The 27,857-nt window shown below is 39.5% G+C and overlaps 1 protein-coding gene across 3 annotated transcripts; it reads right to left on the minus strand.

Annotated features, from left to right (window-relative positions):
- On the minus strand, nucleotides 1-27,808 carry LOC149068440 (uncharacterized). Of its 3 annotated transcripts, none has more exons than XM_089251631.1 (3): nucleotides 5,143-5,863; nucleotides 2,338-2,484; nucleotides 1-1,913 (listed from the first exon to the last, which is right to left on the minus strand). In XM_089251631.1, coding segments are annotated over exons 1-3 (402 nt in total). In that variant the 5' UTR covers nucleotides 5,144-5,863; the 3' UTR covers nucleotides 1-1,659. The 3 variants fall into 3 exon arrangements, 2 of the variants coding, with proteins under 2 accessions (XP_089107757.1, XP_089107756.1); XM_089251630.1 differs by having other exon boundaries at nucleotides 2,338-2,489; XR_016195194.1 differs by lacking the exon at nucleotides 1-1,913 and adding an exon at nucleotides 27,670-27,808 and having other exon boundaries at nucleotides 2,411-2,484; nucleotides 5,143-8,510.
- Between the last annotated feature and the right edge of the window lie 49 nt (nucleotides 27,809-27,857).

Raw genomic sequence — 27,857 nt, forward strand, 5'->3', positions numbered from 1 at the left:
CTGTGATATTTGGAGATGTAGATCGAAATCTATGCTTTTACATTTTTTAAAATTCTGATTAATATAACAATAAAAGCATATGTTTGAATTTCACTCCTTAACGTTTAGCAAATTTTGCTTCATAATTGGTGGTGAAGGTGGCGGTATTTGGGGAGGATGGTGACCGCCAGTGGGCATTGTGCCCAATATCTATTATAGGATTTACAATCCTCATTTAAAATGTATCGCATTATTCTTAAACATAATCCTTTCTCTTATATATAAGAAAGCCAATGTGTTTTCTTTGTTGAAAATTATTTTGTATTGGTTCAAGTGGCTATGAATAAAGATAATAAGAAAAATATCACTTTTCATGTTAGTACGTGCATAAAAAACGACATTAGATATTTTTATGCTCGCACTAGCATATATAGTGGTATAAAACAACATCAAAAGAAAAAAGAAGACACCGGAAACAAATGATGAATAGTAAGTTTTTTTTATCTTTATAAATTTTAACACTTGAAACACATTTATATTTTCTAATATTAAAGTGCATAAACCTGTAAATAATCAAAACCCTTAGGTTTGGGATTGAAACCAGAAACCCTCAATTTTTGGATTGAAACCAGAAACACTCAATTTTGGGATTGAAGCCAGAAACCCTCAATTTTAGGATTGAAACCAGAAACCCTCAATTTTGGGATTGAAGCCAGAAACCCTCAGGTTTGGGATTGAAGCGAGAAACCCTCAGGTTTGGGATTTGAAGCCAGAAACCCTCAGGGTTATACTACTACTGAGGAGTTGATGGGCAATTCCCAGGTTGAGCACCATCGGAAATAATATTAAGGTTGTGTTGAAGAGATTATTGGTCGGATGAATTGGAAACTGTTTGGGTAAATGAGAGACACACAATCGTCTGTGAAGAGTGTGACATGGCAGTTAATGGAGTTAGGTAGATCATTGATGTATAAATTAAAAGTAGTAATGGTAGGCGAACCGAACCCCCCTTTGTGGCGTGCCTGACTCAACATCACAGAGTAATAATACTAATAATTTATATCTTAAGTCTATGCTCAACATGAAGAAATGAGGAGTTCTGGCCCTTGAATGAGACAAACTGCTGGAGTCGATGAGGGAGGTATCCCCCCATTTAGGCAGTTGAACACATAGGCCAAAGGTTTGAAAGTTTTAGTAGAAGTTTATAATGGTGGTTCTCCCTGTCAACTGCTTTAAAAATGTAGGAAAATGATATCTATCGGATTGAAGTTTTTGTCAATGGTTTTTGTTAGATCAGTATGAAAAGTGTTAACTGGGTAGATACAGATAACGATGATCTAAATTCATGTTTGTTAGGGAAGAAACAAGTTAATCGACTATAGGTGGGTATGGATTTCCTTGGCAACTATATGTTCAAAAAACTTGCAGCCTGGGGAGGTGATTGCAATAGGTCACAAATTAAGGGGGGTGGGATAGTGAACCTGATTTATGGATGGGTACTATCTTATTAATTTTCCAGTCAGAGGGCTGGTTAGATGCAATCAGTGAGACGTTGAAAATAATGAGGAGAGAGTTGGAAATTTCATCTGAGGAGAATTTGAGGATGTGATTTCGAATCCCATCGGGGTCAATAGAAAAGGGTTTTAATTTTTTAGAAGAAGTTAGTTAGTTTAGAGTTTTTTATTTTGTCTTATCTATACTATTTCGAGAAAATCTTTGAAGATTTTTTACAAGTCTGATACCAGATGCTCTGAATCTTTCGCAACATTGTTTATCGAAGTTGCAACCTCTTTGAAAGCTAATGCTGTTTCCTTTTGAACCAGTATCGGTTCCACCATCGCAACCTTTTCTGTCATCTACTGCCGCCGAAAGTAGGCCCATTTCCTCTTGGCGAGAAGCATCAATAGGAGCAGCAGAGACAGCATCAATAGGATCTGAAATTCGTATTTAAGTGAAGGATTTAACAAATAATGTGTCATAATCGTTGTATCGATTATGCATCAAACTTTCAGACAGTAATACAGGAAAATGATATACAGCCCAATATTAAAAGGGGATATAGTGTTCTTTATAAGGGGATATAGCGTTTCCGGCATACAAATTTGTATGCCGGAAACGCTTCATCGAAAATCTCATTTCAATTTATCCCGCTGACCAATTTTTTACCCTAGTTTTGTCTTCATTTATTTACATTAAGCCAAAATTTCAATTGCATTCCTTTTCCATGAAAAGGCGTGTTGGTAGCTACTTCTCGCATTGTATATTTTTTAATACACCGGCCACCATTAACACACGATTTTATATTTCACTCGGATAAAGTCACATTCCTTAAAGCGAAGGGTTCGCATATTTTCTTACCTGACGCGATGGCTGTCAACAACTCTTCAGATACATGCGAGTCATCTAAATCTTGAAATTCCTCAGCAGAAACTGTGGTGGAAACCCCAGTAGACTCTCCTGCTGCAAAACTGAAGGTCCTGACACTGTGGTGGATATGGCCCAGCACTACACTACAAAATAACAAGCGGTATCGCTAATAAATAATGAATATGGAATTAAAAACCAATAACAATGATATGAAATCATTTCATTATAGACACAGAGCAGAGCCATAGCAAAGGGGGGGAGGGCACTAGGGGTTTGGTCCTCTCCAGAAATAGAAGAAAATGACTGACTTTTATGGATTAGCATGGTTGACTTCTGCCACTTTGATCACCCTCGCAGAAACATCAATCCCTCCCCCACCGAAAGAAAATTCTAGCCATGGTCTTGACACAGCCCACGCGAATAGCTCACTCGCAATGAAGGCAGCATCAGAACTGCACAAATTATGCATATTTAAACGTTGAACCCCTCTTTAGTCATTTCTCCCCTTATGGCCAAAAATGAATTTCCATTTTAAATCTTCAATGAAAACCGATTTGTTTCACCATGCAGATGTTTTTTTGCCCTGCTAGTCTAGTGTCCTTGAAAGAGAGGTTTTACTGTATACGCCGCGGTAATGAACCCCACAGCTAATTCTTTTATTTCTAGTAAAAAGTGAATAATATAAGGAATATAATACATTGTACTTTCAAATTTATACTCGCCAGGGAAGAATATCGCAGTGATGGATTCATTTCGGAATTCCCCATACACCGCAGTGTCGCCTATTATTGCGACAACTCTTTCTTCCAAACGTGACAGTCGCATTGATGGCGCCCGAGTGGGGCAGTGGTAAAAATGCTCGTCTTCCACTATGAGGGTTACCATCAAGGTCCATGGGTTCGAATCCGGGCATAGAACATCAGAAGCAAGTTCTTTACCTACCGAACCTAGGGCGACCACCGATGGATGGAGCCTTCATTTCCCACCCAACTCCACTGGTTGGAAATTGCTGTATGGCGATATATGACCGGAGTTGGGTGTGCGGTGAAGTAGTAGTCGCATTGATGGGAACGGCCCGTCTGCAGCTTCTTCTTCTTTTTTTTTTTTTTTGAAAGCACTGTTGTAGTGAGTGGTATGGTCATAACACAAAGGAGAATTCTGGACATAGCCCAGCGCCCGTTCCTGTTGTATGTATCTGGGGCCTACTCCACCACTGCAAATGAAGTCTTATATGTATGCACAGGGAATCCGCGGCTGAGCAGTTATATTGAATATGAAGCCCACAAGACCAGCATTCTTCATTTGGATGAAGACGTTGTCATTAGTACTCGGTCACTGCAAGCGCAGGCTTTTGAAAAGCAACACAAGCTATGGCTCATGCATCCCAGCGTGGACATTGACGCAAATCAGGTCGTGCTGTCTGGTGCTGAATGCATTAAGCTGGCTTCTGGAACAGTAAAGATCTATACAGATGGCTCGAAGTCTTCTCACGGTACAGGGTGCGCTTATGTAACTATAAAAGAAGATGGATCCATCGAGGAACAATGGAGCAGGCGGCTCGCAAAGGAAAATAGTGTTTTTAAAGCTGAAATATATGCGATTCTAAATGCCGTTTCAAGGGCACGCGCCTTATCAAAATCAGTGCTGATCCTTTCAGACAGCGCTTCGGGCCTGTTATCAATCAAAACCCCCACGTACTATGCATCATAATGTACGGGAGATTCGCCGAATCTTATGCGCCAACATGAGAACCCTATTTGCCTGGGTTAAAGCTCACGCAGGCATCTTTGGCAATGAAATAGCCGACAAACTTGCCAAGGAGGCCACAAAACTTCCGTCTTGAGACGGAAGTTTTTATCCGATGATGCTACATGATCACAATTTTTACTCCAGATTCTTTATTCTATATATGTATATCATTGTTATTTTTACATAAATTAATAAATTTCCGGATACACCCATCCTCCGGGGAAATTTTGGATATCTCTCTGAGATGGGAAGCGGGGTGTGTCCGGTCTTTCAATGTTCAATGTTGTACTGAGTCCATGTCTACACAAAAAGAAATGTTGTGGTTTAAGTATTCGTCCTATGTGTGTGCATGGCAGTCACATTAATTTAACCTTCAAAAACCTAATTCAATAAGGCCTATTAAGACTGATTGTTTGCTCCACTCTACCATGGTTTGTACGTATAAACCACATTAAAAAACAATAAGATTAGATTTACTTTTTTCTCAGCCCGAGATATCAAGGAAACAGTTATTTTCTGGATATTATGCTGAGGTGAACTCGGGAAGAAAAAGTCATCACGTCTCCGCCGGGACTCTAACCCAAGCCCTCTTGCATACCGGGCACAAGCATGCCACCATCTACACCACTGGAGACACGACCCTGCCTTCCTTATTTCACGCCCTGTGGTGTTGGGCGCTGAAGTAGAGGCATTAGTAGCCTCTCTTAACTTCAGGAAATGGCCCCCGGGTGGGACGGTTTAGAGTGAGATAGATGGTTTTTTTCTCAGCCCGAGATATCAAGGAATCAGTTATATTATGCTGAGGTGTCTCCAGTGGTGTAGATGATGCTTGCCCGGTACATTCATGCTTGTACCGTGTATCATGCTCCCTCCACATTCATGCCTGTCCGGTATGCAAGAGGGCCTGGGTTGGAGTCCCGGCGGAGACGTGAAGACTTTTCTTTTCGAGTCCACCTCAGCATAATATCCGAAAAATAACAGTTTCCTTGGTACACTTCTATGTTCAATAAATTACAAGGTTAATTCATCAAATTAAGAAGCACTCACTTTTTTTCCGATCCTTTCAATCTTTGCTCGAACCATACGGAATGGCGTTCCATTTTGTTGCCAGACTCGACCAAGTCGTTTTGTTATCACGACTGGGGGAGTCTGAGAAGAGCTTCCCTGAATAAGAAATTGATTTCTTCTCCGTAAATTCGACCGTCACCTCGAACTGAGCGGCGATGGTCTTCTCTTGGGTTCTGTCAACACCGTTGGTTTGGCACCATTCATTTCCATGATTAAAAGGACAAAAATGATGGAAGACAACACAAGAACAAAAGCACGTGGGTAAAGAAACTAAATAAATAGAACGACGTTGTTGTTGCCACCGGCGGGAAGTACAATTAAAATCGCAAAACAAAGTAGCTAGGTTTCTTCAACGTAGTGCTGATTCATCACAAGATGAGCTACTATCGAATTATTTTTCCTTTCCTTTTGTATCACGTGATCTCGAAGACAATCTTTAACGAATAGAAAAAGGTCGCTCAGAATTGTCTTTGAGAAATGTCCTTTGGCAAAGGACAAGTAGATGGTCCTGCCCAGGAAATTTCTCTCTGCAAATGTCGCACCCGTAGGGCATCTGATCGGAGTGAATTTTCTTGTGATCCTCGAAAGTGGAACTTTCCTGAAACCTTCCTCTGCAAATGTCACACTCGTAAGAATTTTCTTCGGTGTGAGACTATTATGACTGTTTAAATGAAACGTTTCGCACTTTATCGCAAGCTTAACATTCATATGAGTTTACTTCATTGTGTGACCGTTTGTGATATTTTAGTGAAGAGCTATGGTAGAACTTCTTTTGGCAGAACTCACATTCGAATGGTTTCCCGCCAACGTGCACTTTTGTGTGACTGTTTAAGCCGGAACTGCACGTGAATTTCTTTCCGCAATGTTCACACTCGTACGGCTTTTCTCCAGTATGAATTCTTCTATGTCTGATGATGTGAGAGAGATCGTAAAACGTTTTACCGCAAAACTCGCATGCGTGTGGCCGTTCTCCTGTGTGAACTCTTTTATGAGTTCGCAAAGCGGAATGGAATGTAAACCTTTTATTGCATATCTCACACTTGTACGGCTTTTCTCCTGTGTGAACTCTTCTGTGTTTTGTTAATCCATGGCTGTCCGAAAATGTCTTTCTACAAAACTCACACTCAAACGGCTTTTCTACAGCGTGGCGCTTTTCGTGACTTTTCAGGTTAGACATACGCCCAAATTTCTTACCGCAAATCCCACACTCGTATTGTTTTTCGCAACTCGTTACACTTGTATGGATTTTTTTATAATTATTCGAACTGGACCTGGTGCTAAACACACGATCGCAAGATTCATACTCGGATGGTTTCTCACCTGCATGTACAATTTTGTGATTAGGTAGATGCTGTTTTTCCACGAAAGTTGTACCATAAGAACACTCGTAGCACATTTCATCGGAGTGGATTTTCTTGTGCTCTTCCAAACTGGAACTTTCCTGGAACCTTTCTCTGCAAACATCACACTCGTAGGGCATTTCATCGGAGTGGATTTTCTTGTGCTCTTCCAAACTGGAACTTTCCTGGAACCTTTCTCTGCAAACATCACACTCGTAGGGCATTTCATCGGAGTGGATTTTCTGGTGCTCTTCCAAACTGGAACTTTCCTGGAACCTTTCTCTGCAAATATCACACTCGTACGGCATTTCATCAGAGTGGATTTTCTTGTGCTCCTCGAAACTGGAACTTTCCTGAAACTTTTCTCTGCAAATATCACACACGTACTGCATTTCATCGCAGTCGATTTTCTTGTCCTCCTTTAAAGTGGAACTTTCCGGAAACATCTCTCTGCAAATGTCAGACTCGTATGAATTTTCTTCGGTGTGATACTTTTTTGTATGATTATTTAAATGGGACTTGCAAGAAAAAATTTTACCGCAAACTTCACATTCATATGAGTTCACTTCACTGTGCGATCTTTTGTGGTATTTTAGTGAAGAGCTATGGTAGAACTTCTTGTGGCAGAACTCACATTCGAATGGTTTCTCCCCAGCGTGAACTTTTGTGTGGCTGTTCAAGCTTGTACTGCATGTGAACTTCTTACCGCAGTGTTCACATTCATACGGCTTTTCTCCAGTATGGATTCTTCTATGTCTGATGAGGTGAGAGAGATTGCTAAACGTTTTACGGCAAACCTCACATTCATGAGGCCGTTCTCCTGTGTGAACTCTTTTATGAGTTCGCAAAACGGAATGAAATGTAAACGTTTTATTGCATATTTCACACTTGTACGGCTTTTCTCCTGTATGAACTCTTTTGTGTTCCGTTAAACCACGGCTGTCCGAGAATGTCTTTCGACAAAACTCACACTTATACGGCTTTTCTACAGCATGGCGCTTTTCGTGACTTTTCAGATTAGACATACGCCCAAACTTCTTAGCGCAAATCCCACACTCGTATTGTTTTTCACCATTCATTACACTCGTATGAATTCTTTTATGACCATTCAAACTGGACTTGCTGCTAAACATTTTGCCGCAAGATTCACACTCATACGGCTTCTCACCAGTATGAACACTTCTGTGATTAAGTAGATGTTGTTCTTCCATGAAAGTTCTGCCACAAGAATCGCATTCGTGTAGTTTTTCTCCAGTATGCAGCACTCTTTTGTGGTTTTCGAATTCTCTCTTTTCTCTAAATCTTTTACCACAAACATCACACTCATACGGCTTTTCTCCAGTGTGAATCTTTTCGTGAGTTCTCAAATTGCGCAAATACCCAAATCTTTTGCCACATAAATCACATTCATGCGATTTTTCTCTGGTGTGAACTCTTCTGTGTGAGCGTAATAAAGAGATTGTCCGGAATTTCTTATCGCATAAGTCACACTCATATGGCTTATCTTTGGTGTGGACTACTTTGTGATTAATTAAATTGGACACGTCCGAAAACTGTTCGTCACAAAATCCACACTGATACGGCTCTTCTCCAGCATGGCGCTTTTTATGGGGGATTAAACTCTCCTTATGCTTGAAACGTTTACCACAAACTTCACATTCATACGGCCTCTCTTCGCTATGAGCCTTCACGTGTCGGTTAAATTTGGACTTAACCACAAACTTCTTATTACAAATGCCGCACTCAAATTGCTTTTTCCCACAGTGGATTTTGTCTTCACCTGTAGTGTCTGTTGCGGTTATTTTCACAGTAGGTAACTTCTCCATATCAATGCTTTCAAGAATACCAAAAGATTAAATGATATCGAAAGACGAAAACGAAGTTTCTCTCCCTCTCTCTCTACAATATGTTATTCTTTGACTCGATATTGTTCTATGAACTGTAACAGAGCACTTTCACAGAACTAGTAATTTTCTTCTGGAAAATTTGATGACGATCTTCATTTGCCTACAAAAAAAAAAAAAAATTGAAACATCATCACAGAAAAGAAAAAAAAAAAAGACAACTGACATAACTAAAAATTTAATGTGAAATACAGTAGAACCTCATTAAAACCGGCTGTTTGTTTTGTTTGCCCATTAGAGGATAAAGGTTGTTCGTTTTAATGAAAGTCCGGAGTACATTATGTAATTATTAAGGTGATGTATAACGCAATAGGGTGTAATGTAGGGTGTACGATGAAAGTACAGTAGTTAGCTATATATATACAGGGTGATCAGCGAATAAGCCCTAATTTCAAAATTAAATATCTCTACAACAAAGATAAATAGAATTATGCGGTAAACGGTACGTTTATTAGCAAAACTGTAAAAATGTTGTACAGAAATTTCGAAAATTTAGTTTTTTTAATTTTTTAAAATTTAAAAAAAAAACTGGAGATTTTGGGGTTCCGAAAATCCTCATTTGTGTGAAGAGAAACCACTGCATTCACCTAAAGTTACTGCATGGGCTGCGGTATGCGCCATGTGTGCTGACAAATTGTTCCAAAATTATACAAATACAAATACAAATACAACGCCACAACAGGCAAATTGCCCAACGAGGTGGCTGACTTAAGAACATCATGGATCCCCGAGCCCCTTGCACGTAACGAATTGTAACGTAACGTTCAGTAGTAATCGTTTCTCGCACGAAGAAGGGGCCGATAATGCCTCTGGCGCATACCGCAGCCCATGCAGTAACTTTAGGCGAATGCAGTCGTTTCTCTTCAAACAAATTAGGATTTTCAGAACCCCAAAATCTCCAGTTTTTTTTTTTTTTTTTTTTAATTTAAAAAAATTTTAAAAAAAACTAAATTTTCGAAATTTCTGTACAACATTCTTACAGTTTTGCTAATAAACATACCGTTTACCGCATAATTCTATTGATCTTCGTTGTAGAGATATTTAATTTTGAAATTAGGGCTTATTCGCTGATCACCCTGTATATATATATCTCGTAGAGTATGCATGTGACGCCCCGTTTCACATTTTCCCTTTGCGAATGATTGTATCTTATCAATGTAAGCTGCGATATAAGTTCGAATGTTTCTGACCAGATGGCAAGAAACCATGCGTATGTGACGTCCTGCATTTCTCTCTGTGTCCATACAAAAATTATGTTTTTTTATTAAAAATCCTATGATTGTAACTCATCGCGTATACTGGGCCAGTACCACAGAGTAATAATACTATAGAGTGCGCGCGAGGGGTTACAATGTGAAGCAAAGATCCGGAGTCACGTGATTCCGGTCGAAAGGCTGGTCAGGGAATCTCGCTGGCAATGCTTTCCTTATGGCTGTTCGTATGACGATCTCCAAGTGCTGTCTTATTTTTCATTAGAATGGTCACCACGTGTGCAGCTTTCGGATGTTCTGAACGGTTTAGGAAAGGAGGAACATTATCCTTTCACAAAGGAATACTTTTTTGCTTATTCCCCTTCTTATAAATTAAAAATTGGAATATTAAATTGACGATGCAATGGATTTCTGACGTAATCTCAGTTTCTAACGACTCCATTTTGGATTTAATTCAATTAAAGTTCCAAGTTTTGGTAAAATTCAAATGGCATGAATCATTATTAAATGTTTTAATAGAATTTTTGGCAATAAATGATTGAAATTGTGAGTTTTATGAAGTTTTAACTGAAATATACGTCTCCGCAAGATTTGGCGAGATTTGGCGAGCTAGTGAGTTCATTCGAGTTTTGCTCAACTTGGAAGAAAATATGCTTTTCAGATGGAGAAATTTATGAAAAATATTCTATTTAAATAGAATGTGAGGAAAACTTCCCCCCCCCCCCTCTAGACAATTGCAGTTTTGCATAAAAATGCATAACAACCTCTAAAAATAATAGTATTTTTACCCCTCTTCGTAACGGTTATGTTTGCATATGCTGATAAATACAGCAAAAGCCAACATGAACTAAGCCGATGAAAAAAAATCTCTCTCTATCTTCGCATTTATTATTAATTTAATTTTTATGGCGAAATATGTGTAGTGCACGCATCTCATACGGACAGAACTAAGTTGTTGAAATAAAGTGATATTTCAGCATGGATTTTTTCCATATTCATTAAACTTACTAACTTCATTTTGAGAATTATTCGATTCATTCGTAAAAAGTGATAAAATTCATCAAACTTACTAAAAATATTGGTAATTATGCATATATTCACCAACTATTATGCATAATTTCTGAAGATAACGCGCACTACGGATTTATCAAATTTACAGTAACATAAACATTATATATTTGTTGTATGCAATATTTTGTTTCCTGTGTGTGTATAGATATTTAGAAAGCTATTAAAAACTGTGCCAAAAAAATTTATTTCATGAAATTTATACTGTTTATATTCACTTCCTTCAAATATTATATATTCAATTAAAATTTAAAAACCCATGTGTTAAGAAATTATTAAGAATTATCACTTAATGGAAAATAAATAAATTCCGTTTTCCAATATTTGTTTATTTTATAGAATTTATTTTTTCAAATCTGATACTCCCTAAATATTTCACATAAAAATGAGTGAAATTCATTGAAAAAATGAAGGAAAGTTTTCATCAACTTGATCGAATTGAGTCAAATTTCGTTACAGCAACATCCTAGCTTCTGCGAAAACGCGCCAAATGTAATAGCGCAGAACCTGTTCTTTCCCCGACAATACTGCTCATCTTTTCTTCACGTTCGACAAGTTTTATGAATAGCGTGCGCGGTCTATTTATATCTTAAGTCTATGGCCAGTACTATCTGCTCGTGACAAGAAGAATAATTCGAAAAACGCTACCAAGAGACGATTTTTAAGTTCACTCCTTAAGGTCACGTGACGTAAAAGAGGGAAAAAGAGAAATAATTTTTCACTCATGGAAAGACGATTTTTCCCTTGGTCGATCGACCGCTGACCAGTCAAAATTAAACGTGGAACATCAAAACTACCACTATGCATTTACTAAATTTTTTGTTCAGTGACGGCGGCAGCGCAAATCAGGGGTGGGAAGTGACTAAGTCCATTTCGGAGCAGCTTTGGAGCAGCAAAATTCAGGATTTGAAGCAGTTTTGGAGCAGCAAATTCGGGATTTGGAGCAGCAAAATATGGGATTCGGAGCAGATATTTATAAATTGGAGCAGTGAAATTGACAAGAATATTTTCGTTAACCCTCAATCCTTTTCAAAATAAAACTGCACTGTCTTTTGTTATCAAACATCTTTTCGTCAGCTTGATTTTTGTTTTTTGTGTTTTAGGCTTTTGACACCTTGTTTGAAAGAGCGGCTGTCATAAAATTTTTTGCATCAGTCTATTTAAGATGATTTTTGCTTACTGAGGGCACTATTTGCTGCCTTGAACAGCAGCACTTCAAATGTGCTAAAAAATTTTTATAAGTTTTAAATTTTTTTATACTTGGAAAGAAATTGTTGCAAAATGGGAGAGAATTTCGGAAGAATCAACTCAATGTTTGGCGATTCAGCACTCATTATCTGGCGAGATTGGCGATCCGATACTCGATATTTGGCGAGATTGACGATTTAACGCTTGTTATTTGGCGATATTGACGATTTATCGCTCGTTATTCGGCACATTGGCGATTTAACGCTCGTTATTCGGCAAAACTAACATTCGTAATTCGACGAACATGCGCTTTTTACTCCCGGAATGAAATTTTTTTTCACGAAACATCGGGATTTAACACAATGACAATCGACTTCAGTAATTTCTGCTGCTTCCAGTGACGACTTTTTTTTTAAACGGAAACACTCGAATTTGCACTTTAAAGCTGAAAGGCATTGCAAACCATCTTCAGTTCCACGATCACGGACAATATCGGGGTTTCGCGATGGAAAGCCCGATCAGGGGCCGATAGTTTACGTATAGTGGAATAAAACACGCTGTTCTCGTAAAGAAACGTTTCGTGGCTAGCAGGAACGAAAAGTTTTTGGCGTACTTTCCGAAATTCCGGGCATACTGAAGCAAAATTCGCTATTTGGCGCAGAAAAATGCGAAAATACGCTATTGGAGCAGGGTGGAGCAAGATATTAGTTTTGGCACAGTGCGGCGCAATTGGCGCAGAGTTCCCACCCCTGCGCAAATTCATATCGTAAGGAACTGCTGAAATCGCGTTGGAATGGAAAACCTATTGTTTTTGGGTGATTATTATTTTGTTCCACTTTTTGAAAATGTTAAATATAGACATAACTTTAGGACAATATAATTATATCATCATGAGATGGGGAGCGGGGTGTGCCCGGTCTTCAAAGGTCAAAGGCTATCAAAAAATATCGTTGTAGAGGGATTATCGTTATATCAAGAGGCAGCAGTTAGAGCATGAGCATTTTCAGGAGTGGGAACTGACAAAGTCCGTTTCGGAGCAGATATTTATACACTGGGGCAGCGAAATTACCTTACAAGAATATTTTCGTTAGCCCCCACCCCCCTTTTCAAAATAAAGCAACAAGAGAGTAGTGGTAACACGTATCAACACTTGTGTAAAAATCACATCCAACAATTGGGCTTAAGCAACACAAGTTCAGAGATGTCCACTTACAACCACACGCAGTGGCGGCTCGTGGTCAGATATTTCGGGGGGGGGGGGAAGCACAGATTTCCAAAATATACTGCCATCTATCAGTGATATGTAGTGAAGCAGGCCTACATTGCCAGATCATTTGGTCACTAAAGTGGCTCTGTAGGGGGCGCTTATCAATGTGGGGGGGGGGGGGGTAATGTTACTTCAAGTGCCCACAAACTATCGAAAGGTTGTTCTAGTTTTTGGCGAGTCAGATGTCATTAAAAATATTTCATATTTTCATAAAGGGTGGTTGATGACGTAAGCATTATCCAAACCCCCTCCCCCCTGTTATCAAAAGTCAGCAAATCGGAAAACCCCCTTCCCGCCATCCATGATGACATAATACTTGAACGGCCCCTTATTAAAAAAAAAATTTAACTTCATACATGGACAACTGTTAAAGCCCGTGCGTATAAGCATCCATGTATTTGTGATTCGCGGTAGGGAGGCGCTTTGGGAGACAGTGTGGGGGGGGGGGCCCCGACTCAATCCCCTGTCTCTGGTGAGAACTAGGTAGCTATTGAAAAACAAACATACAGTCCACGAATATACAGACAACCTGTGCCCAAAAAACTGAATTAAACAGTTGTTCCCTGTCTCTTCTGATGCCAACGAACCAATTTCCACGTTTTTAAGTGCAATATTCGCAGAGATATCTGAATTCAAAGAACGGAGAAACGTTGGGGAAGACGCGTTGTCTGTTAGTTTTTGCTGCTTTCCCTCCAATTTTCGAATTTAAATATCTCAGTGAATGCTTAGAAACAAGGAAATTCTTATTAATTAAACTGCTCTTGTGCAATAATATACAAAGATTATGTTTTCAGATTCTTTGAAAATTTAATTTAGTACTTCAATTCTACAGGTCTAAATAATCAAATTTATTGTATTAAATTGATTCTAAATACAAATAAATATGGGATTTACTGAGTGGCAATTAGTTGTTTTTATTAGAAGTAAAAACGAAATGAGCAATACCTAATATACAGTCGAATCCCGTTTTAACGAATACCGTTAAAGCGAAAATCTCCGTTTAAGCGAACACTTTTCCAGTTCCCCAGATAAATTTCCATAGGAACAATGCAGAAAAAGATACAACAGTTGTAAAGATCCTTTACAACGAAGTGATTTCTCCGGTCTCTTGGAATTCGTTATAACGGGATTCGACTGTATATTTTTTTATTGTGATCTTTTATTTCTATATTTTATTGCGTGTTCTTTTTTTTTTATCGCGGTGCGTGTAGTACCGTACAGTACCGTATTTCTTGGAATGAGCACCACATGAACGCATGCGTCTCTGTATCGGACAAAAAAGACCCCCATCAATTATATGAATGGCATTTTGTTTATGAACTTAACATAGAGCCCCGCATCCGCCGCGCATTTCTGATATAAACTTTATTAAATGCTTATTTTCGATTTCGGAAATTCCTGCTAAATGCTCAGTAATGCTTGCCAAATGCTTGCCAATTTTAAAAATGCTACTCCGTCAATTGACAGTTGAATACCATGTGATTCAATCAGCCAATCTCTTGGAAATTGGGTATTTTGAAACGAAAATGAACGCACTGGTGCAGTGTAAGCACCACCAGTCTCTAAAATCACGTTTTTCAAAACGTAGACAACGCGATGCTCGTTCCATGAAATAAGGGCAGTTATACACTCATGTCCATAAATTAAGGGTAATTCAGAATCACACGGAAATCGAAATCTAAAGTAAAAATTTCACCTGTAGAATTATCACACACATCTGCAAGAATGATATGCAAATTTCAGGAAGCCGCCAGATGACGCCGATAGTACGTCACAATGACGAGAGTGTAAGAGGGGGTATATAAGGAATGGTGGCAAAGAACTAAAAGTGTTCACAAGAGTTCTGTAAGGCGCTCAGTGCCATAAGCGAATAGTTATGACACAGAGGACGCATGTGGATGATTTTTTACGTGGTAGAATTATCGGCCGCCTGGAATGTGGGCGTACTCAGATGGAAGTATCCGAGGAACTTGGAATTGCCCAAAGTGTCATCTCTAGGCTTTGGCAACGATTCCAAGATGACGGAAATGTCAGTAGACGTTACAGTACAGGTCGCCCCCGAGTTACAACGCCGAATGAAGACCGGTATTTGGCAGTAACTGCCAAAAGAAGCAGACGGATAGCTTAAGTGTTCTGGAACTGCGTCCTAGGTCATTTAAGTGATCTTAAATGTGCCACGGGCTGCTTAAATGTTCTGGAATTGTACCACGGGACAATTAAGCGATCTGTAGATGTGTGCCGCTTAGTTCATTTTTTTTACAAAATTAGGTTTGAGGAGGGCAGGCCGTATCAGATAACCCCCCGGGCACATATTTGGTCCGCGGGCCTTTATGCGATTTATCATTATATGGCCTAGAGGGTGGTTAATGAGTCACTCTTGGGAGAGCAAAAATATGACTTAGTAAGCGGAGTGGCTCGTTAAACGGAGTAAGTCATAGCTGTGCCAATTCTTGCCTGAGTTTCAAAAAGTGACCCGGTAAGCGGAGTGACGTGTTAACCGGGTGACGAACTAACGAGGTTTGACTGTATATGGATTACAGGAAAGTTAGATCTGCCCACAAATGGAAACCAGTTCTAAGCACCAAATGCTTGGACATAGTAATTTGACAAGCGACTGTCATTTGTGCAACAGCGCAATTATGTGATGCAAAGCGCAGACAAATACATGCTACTAAATTCGCAATTCTACTAATTTTCACGAATTTGAATGACTAATTAGTTAATCGATTATGATTTCAATTAGCAACAGGATGGCAAATTTATAAAAATCAAAGTTTACAATTTTACTAATTTTCACGTATTTCAATGACTAATTAATCAATTAATTATGATTTAGTTTAGCATCAAGATCGTTGTGATTGATAAACGAAAAGCTTTCAAATTTATGAAAAATAGAAAATCGCAATTTTACTAATTTTAACGAATTTTAATGACTAATTAGTTAATTAATTATGATTTCAATTAGCATCAGGATGGTGATGGTCAATAAATGACGCGAATTCAAATTTTATGAAAGTTGCTAAATTTCAGCATTTATCAAAGTGCTTGGTGAAAGTCCGAAATGTATTTGTTTACAAGTGTTTTTCGGCCTTTTACCGTTACATATATCTATATAATTATATATAATATCAATATATTAATATATATCATATACATCATATATATATATATATATATAAATTAATAAATAAATATATAAGTAAAACTATCGAAACAAGCTACAGTAGACATGGTTATGCCGATATTGTCTTAATACAGCGCCATCTGTGATTCATTATATTTAAAAAAAAGTGTAAATAAATATATATAAATAAAGTTTAACGTTGAGACACTGCAACTTGTTGCAGTGTGACAGCTCCGGCCCTATTTGTGGTATTGACTTGACTTGACTTTATTATTCAGGTTTTTCAGCATCTAAGGCTACTCCCGTAGTGAAGATGGCTCTTTCTTAGGCTGACCATATTTCCTCGAGAGAAATACGGGACATTGAGATTCCAAATACAGGAAAATACGGGACATCGCCAATTATCGCCAAAAATGACGCCAAAACCGAGCAAAGTTGCCAAATATTGTTAAAATTACGGTAAAATCGCAATGGCGGGAAATGAAACGTTACTGCAAATTGCAGTGGATTAAAATGAATTTCACGAAAAAAACGTTCACCGAGACAAATGTGGGAGATAAATATTCTCATTTATAGTTGTAATTATCATAATATAGTTTATTAGTTGAAAAATAATTTCAATCTTTGACTTCAATAAAGAATAAAAATTCAAGTAAGCGTCGTGTAAAATACGGGAAAAACCGGGACACTTTTGCGAAAAAGTCGGGACGACCAAAAATACAGAAAATACCGGGACTGTCCCGGGAAATACGGGACGTATGGTCACCCTACTCTTTCTGGTGAAACGTGATAAGCGACAGGACGCCTAACGGTGAAAGTTTTAAGTGATAAGAAATACACATGCCATTTTTTTATTATAATTTTGCCGGAAATACGGCACAAAATTTTCAATTCTCGCCAATAGCGCAAATTCTTGTCAAAAAAATTGCAAATTGTTCGCAGAGTATTTGGCGATGGTTCGCCAAAACCATCGCCAAATACTTCTGTCACCAAACAGTTGGAAACTGTCACAAAGAAGAAACTAATTGGCCGCGCGGGTGCCAGCCCTGTGAAGTAATTCCAACGTGTAACCGCTTCAAGGTGCTAATGCGAGCCGATCTCCCATTTAAAAAGTCTTGCCACAGAGAGAGAAAGAGCAGCAGACCTACAAAAACAGTACAAATGTAATTCAATCACAACACATCACTCACTTCACTTCTGAAATATAGATGGCACCATTGAAAAATTACATCACTACATACGCACTCAGACTGTTCGGTATACACACAGTTACACTTCCGGCACAATGCACTAGGTACTAAATCGCCCACGCATAGATGGTGATAGACCTGAGTTGTGCTCGGTTTGAAAGAAAGAAAGTGTAGTGACCGATCGCATGAACGATGCTCTGTGACGTCACGTTTCCCGTTGCAGCATTTTTCGTCTTGCGACGGATGGTAATCTGACAATGGATCGCTAGGGGTTTTTTTTCGTGAGTTGATTGTATTTCGTCGTAGAGGATGGGATGTCGCGTATAACTTGCCCGTGTGTGTAAATAAATATTCATGTTTTTAAAAATGCAATTTACATCTTCTCATTGCCGTTACCTTTACCGTCGACCAGGACGTGATCCGAACCTGACAAGAACTTATAACCATAGCTGAACAGGAAGAGAGCGATCTTCTAGTTCAAGCTGTGCACGCGAAACTTACGACGTTATCCAGTGCAAAACAGAAGTTTTTCGCTAGTTTTATAAAAGGTGGCCAGACGTCCCGCCAGACTGTCACGACATCTGTTTGTGTTGGTTCTTGTCATCGCCTAATCGAACATTTAATAAAATACAATTATTTTAGAATATTAACATGTTCTATTTTGTGACATTTCCAGATGATTTTTTACGTGGTAGAATTATCGGCCGCCTGGAATGTGGGCGTACTCAGATGGAAGTATCCGAGGAACTTGGCATTGCCCAAAGTGTCATCTCTAGCCTTTGGCAACGATTCCAAGATAACGGAAATGCCAGTAGACGTTACAGTACAGGTCGCCCCCGAGTTACGACGCCGAATGAAGACCGGTATTTGGCAGTAACTGCCAAAAGAAGCAGACGTATCGCTTAAGTGTTCTGGAACTGCGTCCCAATTCATTTAAGTGATCTTAAATGTACCACGGGCTGCTTAAATGTTCTGGAATTGTACCACGGGACAATTAAGCGATCTGTAGATGTGTGCCGCTTAGTTCATTTTTTTACAAAATTAGGTTTGAGGAGGGCAGGCCGTATCAGATAACCCCCCGGGCACATATTTGGTCCGCGGGCCTTTATGCGATTTATCATTATATGGCCTAGAGGGTGGGTCGAAATGAATTTATTAGAGATAAATTTTGATTTCATTCGAATGATATTGAAATTAACGAATTGATTATAACATATGAAGGTATTCTCTTCCGAAATTTCAAATTTAAAAAATATATTTTTTTTTTGCATTAAAAAAATAAATTTTTGATCGTAGGAGGGAGCACACGAGCCCTCTCTATGCCCCCCCCCCTCCCGTGTACGTCTCTGATCCCACCAATATGCGTTAGGATTCAGAGGGGCAGAGCTGATGACAAAATTTTGCTGACAAGGGAGGGTAGGGAGGTCAGAGTTTTGCTGACAAGGGGGGGGGGGAGTAAAAATGGCTAAAAATTTTCTTACGTAATACTTGAACTGCCCCAAAGTGTAAAGTGAAGAGGAGCTTTTTTTCCGTTCTGTTGGTAATCCTGCGTTTGTAACCGAATGTAGTTTTGTAATACTGTATGCAATTAATAAAAATGTGGGTTCTGTGCCATGATCCACACATTCCCCCCCCCCTTTTTTTTCATGTAAACGTCATATGAGGAGAGCTGTCCTTAGGACCAAATCGCCTGATTCCGCCTACCACATACTGAACTATGATTTCTTTATATTCCAATTAGTGACTGTAAACGGATGTTTTCCTGGAATGACCAGTTTCGTCCCATTTTGGTTTCCAAACAAGTTTACTTGGAGGACGTGGAGGTCCTGAATCTTCTAAAAAATGTATGTGCAAGCAAGACACCAGGACCAGATGATATCTATCCCAGGGTCCTCAGGGAATGTGCTAATGAATTGTTGGGGCCAGTCGCACAGATATACAGGAGTAGTGTTGCTGAGGGTATCGTCCCAAGGGATTGGAAACTTGTTAATGTTGTTCCGATATTTAAGAAGGGTAGTAGAGAAGCGGTGTCAAATTATCGTCCAGTGAGTTTGACGAGCTCCCTCTCGAAAATTATCATCAAAAGGCAGTTTGTGAGGTGGATAGACGAGAATAATGTATTGTCGGAAAATCTGCATGGGTTCAGGAAGGAGAAGTCACGTGTAACTACCATCCTTTGCTTCTATGATCACGTGACTAGGGCTTTGGGTAAGAGCAAAAATGTCGATGTTGTTTACCTTGATTGCCAGAAGGCATTCGATCGGGTCGAACATGGCAAACTCTTGAAGCGTTTACACGAGATTGGAATAGGAGGCAACTTACTGAATTGGATAGAATGGTGGTTAAGAGATAGATCACAACGGGTTATATGGTGAACGGGGAATTCTCTGGTTGGACAGGCGTCACAAGTGGAGTTCCTCAAGGAAGTGTCCTTGGTCCCATACTTTTTACATTTTTGATCGATAAACTCGATCAGGGTATCGATGGGATTACTAGCAAATTCGCAGATGATGTGAAGCTAATGGGGGTAATCGGGAATCAAAGCGATAGGGAGTTGCTCCAGACCAACTTGAACAGGATTGCAGCATGGCAAATGAATGGAGCAAATGAAGAGCTACTCGTGTCCTTATTGGCACACGGGGCTTGAGTTATGAAGAGAGACTTCATTTTTTGAGTATGTTTACATTGGATGAACGCAGGTGTCGAGGAGATATGATCGAAGTATTCAAAATTTTCAATGGGATGGATAGGATGACCATGAACTTTTAGTACACCGCCAATCGACTGCTTTTACAAGGGGACACCAGTATCGATTGCTGAGGGACAATGGAAGGCTATGGTGTCGCAGGGAATTTTTCTCCAATAGGTTTGTTAATAAATGGAATAGCTCACCCCCTGAGGTAGTAAATTGTAACACAATTGACACGTTTAAAAAAGAAATACGATAAACATATTGGAGTAGATCGAGAAGCTATCCATACTTAGAATAAGACAACCATAAATAGATTATGGGTATTGTATAGATTTTATCATGAGTATATATTGTTTATATTTTTAGTTTTTAATTGGGTTACTGTATTTTTGAAATATATGACATCCATATTTTTGTTATGGGCATCTTTTTCTCAGACACCTCGTTGGGCATTTTGCCTGTTGTGGCGTTGTATGTGTATAAAAAAATCGTATTGTAATAAAAAAAAATTCATCCATTCGTTTACATCCACTTAACACAGTTTCTATCCCCCACAGATGGTCAACCATAGCCCAAAGACTCTCACCAAAGCCCCGACCGGCGCCAATAAAAGCATCTTTGCTGCAGAATATTCTTTCTCATATGGCAGGCATCGTTAAATTTAGAGGATATTGTTTTCGCCTAGTATTCAGAAAACCTAAGCTGTAGAATGTTCTGACTTTACTTTTAAAGAGAGACGAAATTGAACTATTGAAATGCTCTTTGTGGTCAGCTGGGAAGCGCGGTGAATAACACTGCAAATACAGGAGAAGGTTAGACAATCATATATATATATTTTTTTTTTACTTCAACGGCAGTCTGTGCGGAAAAAGCACAAAAAATATAAATAAAAATAAACAAAAAAAAATGTGCTCCCCCCCTCTTTCTATACCCCGAAATTTTCCGCCCTGGGCTGTAGCTCGCTTAGTAAATACACTGTAAATACACTGTTGGGTATCTCATACGGCGTGCGACGGAGAACGGCCAAAGAGGAAAGGAGAATACAGATCTCTCTCCATGGAAAGTGCTACCGAACCTTGACCATATGATCCCTATTGTACGGGGCTTTGTTTTTATCAATGCTTCCGAAAATTTTTATTTTCTAATTTGTAAAAATTAAAAAAAATAAAGAAATTCAATGGTATTAAGTAGGTATCAAGTCCATTTAAAGAATTGAATTAATGACGTAATTTTCAGGGGGGGGGGCGAGCACCTACGCACCTCCTTCACGAGCCGCCCTTGACCACGCAATTATTAAGAGTTATAGAAATACCCCAAGATCCTCCTAACACTCCTAGCATAATTAAAATCGTAAGACATTATTTGGCAGCAAGGACTTTTTATGCAAAAACCGATTACGCAATATCCACAAGAAAAACTAGGTCATCTATTGTGCAAGGCAGTGTTTTAGGGCCTTGCCTTCACAATTATCACATGCACGACTTTCCAGTGGCCCTTAAGGGTACAACTGCACAGATGACTATGATCATCTGTACTGACAGAAAACCACAGAAGGCATTAAGCAATTTACAGAAATTAATTGACCAGGTTAACTCCTGTAAATTAATTGACCTAAATCTTAACTCCTGACATCATCAAAACAGAGTAAAACTTAATGCCAGAGACAAGACAGTATGCACAGTCAAACCTCGTTAATGAGTCACTCTTGGGAGAGCAAAAATATGACTTATTAAGCGGAGTGGCTCGTTAAACGGAGTAAGTCATAGCTGTGCCAATTCTTGCCTGAGTTTCAAAAAGTGACCCGGTAAGCGGAGTGACGTGTTAACCGGGTGACGAACTAACGAGGTTTGACTGTATATGGATTACAGGAAAGTTAGATCTGCCCACAAATGGAAACCAGTTCTAAGCACCAAATGCTTGGACATAGTAATTTGACAAGCGACTGTCATTTGTGCAACAGCGCAATTATGTGATGCAAAGCGCAGACAAAATTTATTGCAGAACACACTTGCAAACACGTAAATTAAATGTGTACAAAATAGCTATCAGATCCATTTTTCTATGCGCTGCGTGGCTCTGCCAAAGCCTCCTAGATGCTGCCTCCTGTAGTATCTAGGAGGCTTTGGCTCTACTCGGGCAATCATCACATGATAAAAAATTAGAACAATACCGAAACAAAACATTAAGAGCTATACTGGGAGCTAATTGGTTCATCAGAAACAGAAGTATAAGATATCGGAATGCCAACCATACATGCCTTTGCTCAAAAGCTGGATAATATAATCTCTCCCGAACTCTAGGAGAGTCAGAATACCTGGAAAAGCTAGCAAGAAAAAGCTGATATCTGATCTTTTGGGTAAGTAGATATGCTCTATCAGCTTTTTCTAGACCAAAAAAATTTTTTGGTTATGAAAAGACCGGAGGTACCGGGATTATATAAGCAATCTAATCACGGTCGAATCCCGTTTTAACGAATACCGATATAGCGAAAATCCCGTTTTAACGAACACTTTTCTAATCCGATGGATAAGTTTTCATAGAAACAATGCAAAAACCTGGAATTATATTATTTATAACGAAATTTCATTATAGTGCGGTCTCTTGGAGTTCGTTATAACGGGATTCGACTGTATTACAAATAACTAGATTGTGTTAAAAATAGCAAACAATTTATTGTAAGTAATATACATTTGATGAAATAATCATAGTTAACCACATTTAATCACCTTTAATCGCATTTATTAACCCCCTTGAACTGAAATGGATGAGTCCAGCTCGTCGTGATAGTATATGCAAGTCATAGCGATGTCTATTTGCTTTGGTACATTTGTTTTCATGCTTCTAGTAGCAGTTTGAATGCGATTTGCATAAAAAAGCTATGCAGGCAGTAATCGCGTACAGTAAATGCACGACACGACATACTGATGAAGTGCAGTAGCCGTTATTTTACTGGTGATATCTGTCTATGGCCGGTATTACGCTGTAAAAGTTTTCTAAAAGTTCGTTTATAAAACTTGAAAAATTCAACCAATACGATTATCGGTTACATTTGCTCGAATGTAACCTATGAGCTTCATTGGTTGGATTTTTCAAGTTTTATAAAAGGGATTTTATCCAACTTTTATAGTGTAATACTGGCCTATAGCATTTTTCTTTTCGTTGCAAATACATTAGCATTATGTTGGAACACACACTTTTTTCGTTGCAAGACGAACTGTAATACAGTAAAACCTCGATAAGTCGTCACCTGATGTTATCGAAAAATTATGACGGCTTAAGCGGAGTGACGACTCAACCGAAGTGCCGTCAGTTCAATGTGAAATACTGTGAAAAAATCGTATAAATTTAAAGGAATATAAATTTTTTTTTAAATATGAATTAAATTTACGATATATTAATAAAATTTATGGATTGCGAAAGAAAAAATAGACATTTTTACCTTTTTTGAGCTCTCATTAGTTAACTTATTGTGGTAAAATAAATTGGTGTACGCTTTGATTCATACTAATATATTTTAATTTAGACTAATCCCACTTCTCACCTGAGGGGGCCTTGGGTAGGAAAAAGCATAATTAGAAGACCTCAACTTTGGAAAAAATGCCTGGTTTCTCAACAAAGATATTTTGTTTAAATTTGAAGCCCTAAATTAATGGGGCCCATGCAGAAATCGGGTCTAGCTCGAACGCAGTTCCCCCTAACGTACCAAAAACTTAAGTCGGCAAATGGACTTCCCCAGCTAACTTTCGTTCTTTGAACTGTTTCGTTTTGGTGCATAAGGCTTTTATGGGGACTTAAAAGCCACTTCCTTATGTACCAAAACGAAACAGTTCAAAGAACGAAAGTTAGCTGGGGAAGTCCATTTGCCGACTTTTTGGTACGTTAGGGGGAACTGCGTTCGAGCTAGACCCGATTTCTGCATGGGCACCCACTAATTTAGGGCTTCAAGCTTTCTTAACAAGTTTTTTTTTTTTTTTTAACGGAACCATAAAAGTAGTCTGTTTCACTCTCTCAAACTTTTTCATAGTGACGGGTTAACTGAAATTCGCGACGAGTAAACGAGGGTTTCATACCATTGTCATCTATGAAAGCTAGACGGGCCTGAAGCGACTACTTAACAGGAGTGAGACGACTTTTTAGGGTGACGACTTAACGAGGTTTTACTGTATTTCTGTTGCACTTTATTGAAGAATATTTCGACACTAATTATGGCCTATCATGTATATATAACAACAAACATTCATGTAAATGTACGAAACAATTATTTTTGCTAATTACAAATTATTTTAGCAACAAAACAGTAAGTTTTTACATCAATCCCTTCATTTGAAACGAAGAAAAATTGTGTGTGAGCAGTGCTGCCTGAAAATTAATTGCAAGAGAGGGTTCAAGGGGTTTTATCATCTATACAGTCAAACCTCGTTAGTGCGTCACCCGGTTTACACGTCACTCCGCTTACCGGGTCACTTTTTGGAAGTCCCAATTGTCCTCTGGCAGGAATTGGCACAGCTATGGTTCACTCCGTTTAACGAGTCACTCCGCTTACTAAGTCATATTTTTGCTCTCCCAAGAGTGACTCATTAACGAGGTTTGACTGTATATGTTTTCTATACTAATCTACAATTTTAGATTGATCGTCGCCAAATTTTGCATATATATACCAAACAGGGCCCGGATTGAACGATAGAGCAAATGCCCGAAACGGGCAAAAAACTGTTGGTCAACAATGGTTTTTCTGTGCCTAAACAATCACTTTCCGTATGTTCACTTTGGTTAACGTGGTGCTTTAGCAATGCGTTTCAGACATGCATAGGTGTCATTCAAGTATTACGTCAGCATCGATGGGGGGAGAGGGGGTTTCCGATTTGCTGACTTTTGATGACGGGGGGGGGGGAGTAGTTTGGATGATGAATACGTCATCAACCACCCTTTATGGAGATATGAAATATTCTTAATGGCATCTTATTAGGTGAGCCAAAAACGAAAAAAAAACCTTTCGATAGTTATTGGGCACCTGAGCTAACATTCTCCATATTGATAAGTGGTTCACGGAACCTTTGCCCCCGATATTTCGTCCCCGACATCTCGCCCCTGGCACGTTTCGTCTCCCGGAATGCACGTTCATTTGGCCCCCGGACATTTCACACCGGGAATTTCGCCCTGACCTTTCGCCTGCCCGGACCATATCAGTGACCCAGTGAGTGACCATATGAGTGACTCAGTAAGTAATCAAGTAAATCGGAAATTTATCTCTGATATTTCGCCAGCCCTTATCGTACGCGTGACCGTATGAGTGAACAAATGAATGATGGTACAAGTGACCAAGTGAGTGACCGCATGAGTGATCAAGTGAGTTGGACATTTACTCGTGACATTTTGCTTCCCCTGATCGCATGAGTGACCAAGTGAATGAATACATGAGTGATCGAGTGAATTGAAAATTTATCCCCGGACATTTCACCTGCCCTGACCATATGAGTGACCCAGTGAGTGATCATATGAGTTACTCAGTGAGTAATCAAGTGAATCGGAAATTGACCCCTTGTCATTTTGCCTACCTTGACCGTACGCGTGACCGTATGAGTGAATATATGAATGATAGTGTGAGTGACTACACCGGTGTGAGTCGTAAATTTGGGAAAAATATTTTATGCTTAAACTGAAAATTCCAAATTCTTAGAATCCATTAAAGTGTGAGTCACTTGGTCACTCAGTGCTACGTAACCACCTATAAAAAGGGAGGGGATGAGGAGGATCATCTTTGCAGACACTCCACCCTCGCACTTTGCCAATCACTCAATCGCTCACTCTGTCAATCACTCAATCGCTCACTTTGTCAATCACTCAGTCGCTTACTGGGTCAATCATACGGTCATTCACTTTATCAATCTTTCGGTCACTCATGCAGTCATTCACTTTATCAATCTTTCGGTCACTCATGCAGTCATTCACTTTATCAATCTTTCGGTCACTCATGCAGTCATTCACTTTATCAATCTTTCGGTCACTCATGCAGTCACTCACTTGGTCACACATTCACTTATGCGTTCCATCACTCAGTAACTCCCTTGGTCACTCACACGGTCAGTTCCTTGATCACTCACTTGAACACTCATACCGTCACTCACCTGGTCACTCATGCAATTAACCACTCGGTCACTAATGCGGCCAGTCACTCGGTCACTCATGCGGTCAGTCACTCGGTCACTCATACGATTAATCACTCAGTCTCTCCCTTGGTCACTCATATGCTCAATCACTCAGTCACTCCCAAATTTATTCAAGCATTCACTCTGTCTTTCATTCCGTCAGCCACTCGGTCACTCATACGCTCCATCATTCACTTACACCAGTATTTAATTAGCCACTCACTTGGTCACTCATTCGGTCAGTCACTTATTCACTCAAACGTTCCATCGCTCAATTCCTCTCTTTGTCACTGACACGGTCAATCCCACTATCACTCACTTGATCACTCATACAGTTAATCACTTGGTCACTCATGCGGTCATTCATTTGCTCACTCATACGGCCATTCGGTCACTCACTTGATCACTCATACAGTTAATCACTTGGTCACTCATGCGGTCATTCATTTGCTCGGCCATTCGGTCAGTCACGTGGTCACTCATACGGTCATTCACTCATAAAGTCAATTGCACACTAGTTGATACGGTCACTCACGTGGTGAGTCATTCTGCCACTCGCTCAGTCATTTGTACGGTCACTAACGCACTCCTACAGTTCATTTGACACTCACTTGGTCACTCATACGGTCACTCGATCATTCACACGGTCACTCATAGTCAATCACTCATACGGTCACTCATACAGTCAATCACTCATACGGTCACTCATACGTTCAGGGCAGGTGAAATGTCAGGTGTGAATTTTTCGGGGGCCAAACGCACCAGGGGAAAAATGTACCGGGGCGAAATTTCCGGGGGCCAAATGTAACGGGGACGAAACGTTCCAGGGGCGAGATGTCGGGGGCGAAAGTTCCGGATCCCATTGATAAGTCCCCTACAGAGCCACTTTGGTGATCTCTAAATGTTTCACGGATCCTTCAAGTGCTCTGGAACTGTGCAATGCATCACTCAAGTGACTCGTTGTTTCGCCGGGGACGACTTAAGTAATTCGGGAATGTTCCGCGGGTTACTTGGGGGCTTAAAGGGGCTCCGTCAAGAAATTATACACCAGAAATGGCTCCCTGTGTCAAAAAAGGTTGGGAACCGCTGATTTAAAATATGAAAAGTCAAATTGGCTTCGTGGACAATAAGTGAAAAGTCGGGACGGCCAGAAAAACAGAAAAAACCGGGATTGTCCCGTGAAATACGGGACGTATGGTCACCATACTAATCTCATTTCTGTCGCTGTCTCACTTCAGAAGTCGCATACGGAAACGTTGAAGTATTTTGTTTCCTCATAGATGGCAGCACATTCCGGATAGGATGAACTGAAGGAAATACCCTGGAAAGTTAACAATTCAAACCATCTTCGATCGAAAAAAAGAGAAAGGACTCACCTTTAACTGATGAAGTTTCGGGCATTTCCTAAAGATAATCAAACGGTTAATTGATCGGTGAGCAGTTTTAGTCGAATCCACTGATGTATAATCAAGGAAGTGAAATGTAAACATAAGCGAGCGGTCCCCACGAGATGCCAATGGCTCTACCGAGCAGAATGAGCCACCAGGGTGCGCGCGGTTCATCA

The sequence above is a fragment of the Pholcus phalangioides genome, unplaced genomic scaffold (assembly GCF_987345545.1).
Source record: "Pholcus phalangioides strain wild (caught in Gottingen) unplaced genomic scaffold, Ppha-v1.0 ptg000027l_1, whole genome shotgun sequence".
In the NCBI taxonomy this organism is placed as follows: Eukaryota; Metazoa; Arthropoda; class Arachnida; order Araneae; family Pholcidae; genus Pholcus; species Pholcus phalangioides.